Below are 7813 nucleotides of genomic sequence, written 5' to 3' on the forward strand. Positions count from 1 at the left end.
TACTTTAAGTTCTGGGATACATGTGCAGAACGTGCAGGTTTGTTACCTAGGTATACATGTGCCATGGTGGTTTGCTGCACCTATCAACCTGTCATCTACATTAGGTATTTCTCCTAATGCTATCCCTCCCCTAGCCCCCCACACCCCAACAGGACCTGATGTGTGATGTTCCCCTCCCTGTGTCCATGTGTTCTCATTAATATATATATATTTTTGGCCAGGCACGGTGGCTCACGCCTGTAATCCCAGCACTTTGGGAGGCCCAGGAGGGTGGATCACCTGAGGTCAGGAGTTTGAGACCATCCTGACCAACATGGAAAAACCCTGTCTCTACTAAAAGTACAAAATTAGCCAGGCATGGTGGTGCGTGCCTGTAATCCCAGCTACTTGGGAGGCTGAGGCAGGAGAAACGCTTGAATCCGGGAAGCAGAGGTTGCAGTGAGCCAAGATCGTGTCATTGCACTCTATCCTGGGCAACAAGAGCGAAACTCTGACTCAAAAATAATAATAATAATAATTTTTTAAAATTGAGACTAATATCCTCAGTAAGCACAGTATTAAAGAGGTAGTGTAGGCTCTGTGGACAACAGCTATTAAGGTACCATAATCTTTTTTTTTTCCCAAGACAGAGTTTTGCTCTTGTCAACCAGAATGGAGTGCAGAGGGGTGTTCCTGGCTCACTGCAACCTCCGCCTCCTGGGTTCAATTGATTCTCCTGCCTCAGCCTCCCGAGTAGCTGGGACTATAGGCATGTGCCACCGCGCCTGGCTAATTTTTTGTATTTTTAGTAGAGATGAAGTTTCACCATGTTGGCCAGGCTGGTCTCAAACTTCTAACCTCAGGTGATCTGCCTGGCTCAGTCTCCCAAAGTGCTGGGTTTTGTTTTTTTTTTGAGACAGGGTTTTGCTGTGTTTCCCAGGTTGGAGTGCAATGGCACGATCACGGCTTACTACAGCCTTGACCTCTTAAGCTTAAGTGATCCTCTAGGCTCAAGTGATCCTCCCACCTCAGCCTTCCAAGTAGCGGTCACTACAGGCACATGCCACCATGCACTGCTAACTTTTGCATTTCTTTGTAGAGATGGTGTTTTGCCATGATGCCCAGGCTAGCACCATAATCTTAACATTGCCTTATATATTACTTATTAGATACACCTTTGTGTACATGTGTGTTGTTTTCGACTAAAATTTCCTAATTATGATAAAACCTTTTATTCTTATTTTTCATTTTTTATTTTTAGCTCTGATTCAGATTTTGAATGGACGTTTGTATGTATACCACAGTGCTACAGTAAAAACAAGTCATGTGGATGTGGAAAAGGGGGCTGATCAGGACTCCCTGTTTGCTAACAAATTCTACAGCAGAAACAAAGTATTAAGGTTTGGAGCCAGGAAGCAAGTGCATGGGGAATAAGCCTGCAGCCTCTTCCAAATGAGACAGAGCCAAATCTTTTAGATATCTCTCTGAGTCTATTTTCTTCATTTCTATTAAACTAAGGTCCTTTTTAAGCAGTCGAATTGTCATCCAAAGCCAGAGTGAGCTACTTTGTTTGGGGGAACAGTAACAGTTACCTCCACCACTGACTGGCTGCCATCTGGATTGATCCGGAAAGATCCCATCTGAATAGTCTTCTTGGGGTCCACCTGGGCAATTTCCCATTCTAGTTCATCCACCAGAGCCCTGCACGCTGGTGGAAGAGGAGAGAATGGGAGCAGGGGAGAGGGTGGGGGTAGGGTGTGAGGAGAATGGGATCAACCCAGGATTTCCATTCCTCCTTCTCCCAGGCCTTGGATCTCATGCCCTCCCAAGGCTCTGCTTCCTCCACTTCTTTTTCCTGTTGTGCCTTTACCTCCACAGTGGAGATCCTGGCTCCTCCGAGCCCAGGCGGTTCCCAGCAGGGCCCCCAGAAGCAGGGCCAGCCAACCCCAGCCTTTCATCTTTAGCGTAATGGGGTCGCTCCACCTGGGTTTGTGTGGGAATAAAACAAGTGTGAGAAGCCGATTCCATTTTTCCCTGACCCCCCCACTCCTCACCCCAAGGCTTTCAAAGGCTTCACTGTGACTCTGGCTCTACTTTCCAGGAAGTGGCCGGGACACAAAGGGGCTTCTCTGTTCCAGCGCTTGAGGGCTCTGATTCCCCCAGGGCGGTAGGTGGGAGCGCAAGCTCAGGACTTGGGGCTCAGTCCCAGACTCTACGTGGAAAGGTGAGGCCCTAGGTGTTGGTACTTTAGCACTGCATGCCTAGAGTTCACGGGGCTTTGTGGCAGCTACAGGAGGTAAGTTGGCGATTACGCGAGGACTACAGGCACTAGGGAACTGCCAGCAGGGAGCCCTCAGTCAGGCCAGGAGGCCAGCATTCAATAATTAGGGCCCATTTGGATCCCGCACCGAAGATTCCTGCGTCCCCATCTCCAGCCCGTAAGTTGATTATCCGTACGGACCTCAGCCCCCTTTCTAAGGACTCCGCCATTGCTTTCGCTCCAGTCCATCCCCAACCCTCAGCGCCCAGCGCCTCGCCGCTCGCATCCGTCCCACCTCTGCTCCCAGGGCCGCTGCCGTGGCCCAAGCGCTGGAAGACCGCTGGACTCTCACTTTGGCCCCAGTGGCTCCCGAAACTACACCTGGCTGCGGGGAGCAGGGCTGTCCGGAATCCTCCAGAGCGCTTCGCCGCTTGCCACACACGGGGTGTCCCGGCGACCGCCTGACCCAGCTCCCGTGGCGCTAACTGGTACCTAAGCGGGGCTCGAGCGTGCTGCGGTGCGAGCCCCAATCAGACACCGACCCCAAACCCGCCCCTCCAAACTCTCGCGTGAACAGGCAGCTTGGGAGAGGCTCCTGGATAGCGAGGACCCCGGTCAATCGCTGAAGGACCCAGACTTGCGTGGCGACAGCTCCACGTGACCTCCAGGGGTCAGCCGTAGAATAGGAGTGGCCTTAAGAGACGACAGAGGCCGGGTGTACTGTATAGGAGCGGCTAGTCGTGCGCGTGAGCCAACTCAGGTGGGCTAGGACCTTCAAAACGGTGCTCTGCAGGCCAGCGAACAGCCCAGGTTTCAATACACAGGAAACTACATCTCCCAGGAAGCACCACAGCGCCAGACCCATCTTTGTGAGCAACTACAGGTCTCAAGCTATCCTGGGACCTGTAGTTTGTCGGCGTACACAATTAACGGGGAAACCGTACTGTACATCTTCAGTCTCACGTAGGGTACTGGGCAGCTACAGCAAAGACCCAGCATTGCCCAGAAAAGGCATAATTATACCTTTTTTTTCCTTTTGTTGAGACGGAGTCTCGCCCTATCGCCGAGGCTGGCGTACAGTGGCGTGATCTTGGCGCACTGCACCCTCCGCCTCCCGGATTCGAGCAATTCTCTGCCTCAGCTAGGATTACAGTCGCCATCCACCACGCCCGGCTAATTTTTGTAGTTTTAGTAGAGACGTGGGTTTCACCATCTTCGTCACGCTGGTCTTGAACTCCTGACCTCCTGATCCACCCACCTCGGCCTCCCAAAGTGCTGGGATTACAGAAGTGACCCACTGCGCCTGGCCCAATTATACCCTTTCATATCCATAACTTTGGATTCCGCACCTTTACCTTCAAAGGAAGGAGAGGAAGACTGAAGCCAGAGAACCTACACTAGCAGTTCCCTAATGAGATAAATGACAAACGGTATTTTGTTTTTATTTTATAAAACATGCAGTTTACAACAAATTTTTAAAAAACGGAACAAAACTTGGGACAGGAGAGTGGGATGGAAGACAGATGCTTCTCAGCCATCAGCAGGAATAAATGAAGCCAGCAGCCAAGCTTTGTCCAGGATCCAAAGGCCCTTTTGGCAATAGTATTGGCAACACTGGTTTGTTTGGGCCACCAACACTCTACTTGCTGGCCCCTCCAGGCATCCCTGAAGCAGTTGGTGACTTGTGCTAAGTCTTGAACTACTGTGGTATCCTCTGTCGCTGTCCAGGACTTCAATCCCTAGCCAGCTAGGAACTGACAATTATGGTTCCAGGAGCTTCTCTGCCTGGGTATTAGTGAACCAGGATATTAAGAATACCAATTACTTTCCATCTGGGTCAATTCTAGACTCCGTTTCTGTGCCACTGTTTTGCAAAGGATGAAGAAGGAATGAATCTGGCTCCTAGAACCTTTGCAACAATTCTGCTGTGTTCCAGTTCTATTAATAGCACCATCTGAGACTCTAGACCCTGAGCACCTCCAGTACTGGAAGTGGACAAGGTATAGCCAACTAAGGAAGCCATCTCCCAGTTCTGGGGCTATAGAACAGTAAAGGGAGAGGGCAGTGGTTCTTTGGGAAGGGTAGTCAGAGCGCCAGCACTGAGGAGAAGACAGCTGCATCTGTCAGAGACAAAACCAAAAAGCATGATTCAAGCTGAGTAGAGAAAAAAGCATCTTCTCATTACTTCCTATGAAGGAAAAATGCAAGAGAAAAAAGGGCATGGACCTTCCTTGAACATTTTAGACTTGGGCAAGAGGAAGTTATAGTTAATGGAGAGTTTTGATAAAATGTATTTCACTGAATGTTAGGAGGATGAAGTGCTTTGTAAACTGTGAAGTGCTATTCTCCATATGTGCAATCAAAATCCACCCAGTTGGGGGCGCTGGGCTCATGCCTGTAATCCCAGCATTTTGTGAGCCCAAGGTGGATGGATCGCTTGAGCCCAGGAGTTTAAGACCAGCCTGTGCAACATGGCAAAACCCTGTTTCTACAAAAAGTACAAAAATTAGCTGGGTGTGGTGGTGTGTGCCTGTTGTCCCAGGTACTTGGGAGTCTGAGGTGGGAGAATCACTTGAGCCCAGGAAGTCGAGGCTGCAGTGAGCTGTAATCACGCTACTGCACTTCAGCCTGGGTAAGAGTGAGACCCTGTCACAAACAAAATACAAAATCCACCCAGTCCAGTTTCCCTTGTCCCATCCCAGGTCTTACTCTTGGGACTTGTTTGGCCCTCAGGCTCAGGCACCTTCCAGTCCATCTTTCGGCCCTTCTCATAAAGACCCTTGAGCACCTTGTGGAAAGACTCAGGCTCAGTGCCATTTTTGCTTAGCTCCAGATACTTTCGGTAGAGCTGAAGGGCTGTGCGTGCATCCTCAATACTGTCATGGGTTTCCCCTTGAATCTTCAGGTCTGGGGTAAGTAAAGGTGGAATAGTTTGGGACCCAGCAAAGGGAGGTAGGAACATGTCTCCCCACTCCTACCTGACTCCAGAAAACTAAAAAGCCTGACTGTCCTTAAGGGAAATTGTCAAACATCTTCTTCATTGCACAGAAGGGATATTGAAGTTAATTAAATCCATTAGTAACTGTCACCACTGAGGGTCACCCCTACTCCCACTTTGTCCTCTAACACTTTTCCTACTTTGTCTTTTCCCCCCATGCTTTTATTTTTTATGTTTAAATTTTATTTTAGATTTGGGGTACATGTGCATGTTTGCTACATGGGTATATCATGTACTGGTGAGGACTGGGCTTCCGGTATCCCTAATATGCAAATAGTGAACTATGCAGCCAATACGTAATTTTCAACCCTCACCCATCCCCCACCAACCCCACTTTTAGAGTCCCCAGTGTCTATTATTTCCATCCTTATGTCCATATGTACTCATTGTTTAGTTCCAACTTATAAGTGAGAATATGTGGTATCTGATTTTCTGTTTCTGAGTGAGTTCACTTAGTATGATGGCCCACAGCTCCATCCATGTTGCTGCAAAGGACATGATTGCTTTTTTTTTAAATGGCTGCTTCTGCTATTAATGTACACCACAGGGGCCTACAAGGCAGAGCAACTCACCCAGAAAGTACCAAGCAAGGAATCGCAGGGAAATCATTCGTTTTCGGGGCATGTGGAACAGGTAGACAGTATCAAGGACTTGGTCCTTGGGCACCTGGCAAAGATAAAAGAGGGAGAGACTTAAGGTAGGGGACTATAATTTCCCATTCTCTGAAGGCACAATGTATACCCTGAGGGGCCCACTCCCACAAGAAGACTCTTAAAAGAGCCCTGCCAAACCATCAGGTTGATGACCCGGAAGTCCTTCTGCAGGCCATGACCCACAAACTTGACTCCAATGTCAATGAGAAAACGAAGCTTTAAGTAGGTAGACTTGAGAGTTGTTAGGTGCTTGGAGGAAATTTTGGCATCGAGGTCACCAGGCTTTATACCCGAGTATTGAGTCAAGTAATCCACCACCTAGGAATAGAGAAAAGGACAAGTCTTTTTCAGGAAGTGAGGTGGAGTTTTCCCCTATCACTCTTCCCTGGGTTCTTGAGCACTGTACATAAGCACCAGGGTGTGCCTCACTTGCATCTCTGTATCTTAATACCTGCTCCTGGGTAGAGATGTAGTCATCAATGAAGGGGATACCCTCATTAGGTCCCTGGCCCCGGACACAGGTAATCCTGGCTACTGACATCTGACTTGGTTTAATGGTAGACTTGGTACCATCACTGCGTAACTCTGCTTCCTCCTACATGAGAAGAGTTAATAAGGAAATCAGAGAAATGCTTACAACTCCTAATATCCTCAGAGTTCTCTTCCAATGCCCCATCCCTTTGGTCTTGGTTACCTCATTAAGGGTGACAAACTCGGCATCCAGACCCACCAGGTCCCCAATCTGTGGCATCTCATTCAGCATCAGTGGAATAAAGGTAGTATGTGTTTTCCGCTGCTTCCGTGCCAGCGAGGCTTCAGCCAGCAAGACACTTGCCTCAATAGGGTTCTTGACTAGAAGGGAGAATGAAGAGGACACAGGGCTTGGATAGCGAAGTGACTAGGGGAGAGAAGCCCAATGTGGCTGATAGACTCTGGGTCTTCACTTGACCCCTCAATAATCAAAGCACGTGGGAAAAAAGATCATGTCTGATAAATGGGACAGGTAGACAGAGCAGGTCACATCACAAAATTATCAACAAACATGCTGAGAAAAAAACCAGAAAAGACCACAGAGAATAAAGAATAAGATTTTCACTTGAACCTTAGTTTAGAGAATCCAGAAAAAGGTTACAGAGAAACTATGGTTTAAAGATACCAAATAGGTACTTAAATAAGGAGCTCACAGCTGGGCGTGGTGACTCATGCCTATAATCCTAGCACTTTGGGAGGCCAAGGCAGGCAGATCACCTGAGGTCAGGAGTGTAAGACCAGCCTGGCCAACATGGTGAAACCCTGTCTCTACTAAAAATACAAAAATTAGCCAGGTGTGGTGGTACGCGCCTGTAATCCCAGCTACTCAGGAGGCTGAGGCAGGAGAATCACTTGAACCCCGGAGGCAGAGCTTGCAGTGAGCCGAGATTGCGCCATTGCACTCCAGCCTGGGGGAACAAGAGCAAGACTTCATCTCAAAAAAAAAAAAAAAGGAGCTCACCTCCAAAAGAGATCTTCATTTGGGGTAAGAATAATTAGACATGAGACAGGCGCAGTGGCTTATGCCTGTAATCCCAGTACTTTGGGAGGCCAAGGCAGGCAGATCACTAGGTCAGGAGTTTGAGACCAGCCTGGCCAACATGGTGAAACCTGTCTCTACTAATTAGACAAAAAACAAAAAAATTAGCTAGGCGTAGTGGCACCTGCCTGTAATCCCAACTGCTTGGGAGGCTGAGGCAGGAGAATCACTTGAACCCGGGAGGCAGAGGTCGCAGTGAGCCAAGATCACGCACTGTACTCCAGCCTGGGCAACAAGAGCAAAACTCTGTCCCACAAAAAATAATAATTAGATATAACATCATAACCTAAGCCATTCGGACCAAATGTCCCCCCTCATCTCATTTCCACTCCACTCTCAAGATTTACAGCGTT

The 7813-nt window shown here is 48.6% G+C and overlaps 3 protein-coding genes across 4 annotated transcripts in view; all 3 read right to left on the reverse strand.

Moving 5' to 3' along the window:
* The window catches only part of CS (citrate synthase), a 53940-nt gene extending 51167 nt beyond the window's left edge, over window positions 1-2773 (reverse strand). The window contains exons 1-3 of the mRNA XM_011967235.1: window positions 2535-2773; window positions 1850-1962; window positions 1572-1687 (exon numbers count right to left, since the gene is read on the reverse strand). Of these exons, the coding sequence (XP_011822625.1) occupies window positions 1572-1594 (23 nt within the window). The 5' untranslated portion in view covers window positions 1595-1687; window positions 1850-1962; window positions 2535-2773. The remainder of the gene's footprint in view (window positions 1-1571; window positions 1688-1849; window positions 1963-2534) is intronic.
* Window positions 1-3057, reverse strand: part of CNPY2 (canopy FGF signaling regulator 2) — a 5243-nt gene extending 2186 nt beyond the window's left edge. Inside the window, exons 1-3 of one of the 2 annotated variants that reach the window (XM_011967233.1) lie at window positions 2535-3057; window positions 1850-1962; window positions 1572-1687 (exon numbers count right to left, since the gene is read on the reverse strand). In XM_011967233.1, the coding sequence (XP_011822623.1) occupies window positions 1572-1687; window positions 1850-1937 (204 nt within the window). In that variant the 5' untranslated portion in view covers window positions 1938-1962; window positions 2535-3057. The remainder of the gene's footprint in view (window positions 1-1571; window positions 1688-1849; window positions 1963-2534) is intronic. The other variant, XM_011967234.1, reaches the window with a different exon arrangement.
* The window catches only part of PAN2 (PAN2 poly(A) specific ribonuclease subunit), a 19708-nt gene continuing 13128 nt past the window's right edge, over window positions 1234-7813 (reverse strand). Inside the window, exons 21-28 of the mRNA XM_011967232.1 lie at window positions 6585-6742; window positions 6342-6485; window positions 6029-6208; window positions 5810-5903; window positions 4949-5146; window positions 2535-4359; window positions 1850-1962; window positions 1234-1687 (exon numbers count right to left, since the gene is read on the reverse strand). Of these exons, the coding sequence (XP_011822622.1) occupies window positions 4325-4359; window positions 4949-5146; window positions 5810-5903; window positions 6029-6208; window positions 6342-6485; window positions 6585-6742 (809 nt within the window). The 3' untranslated portion in view covers window positions 1234-1687; window positions 1850-1962; window positions 2535-4324. The remainder of the gene's footprint in view (window positions 1688-1849; window positions 1963-2534; window positions 4360-4948; window positions 5147-5809; window positions 5904-6028; window positions 6209-6341; window positions 6486-6584; window positions 6743-7813) is intronic.

Source organism: Mandrillus leucophaeus, unplaced genomic scaffold (assembly GCF_000951045.1).
Source record: "Mandrillus leucophaeus isolate KB7577 unplaced genomic scaffold, Mleu.le_1.0 Scaffold795, whole genome shotgun sequence".
In the NCBI taxonomy this organism is placed as follows: Eukaryota; Metazoa; Chordata; class Mammalia; order Primates; family Cercopithecidae; genus Mandrillus; species Mandrillus leucophaeus.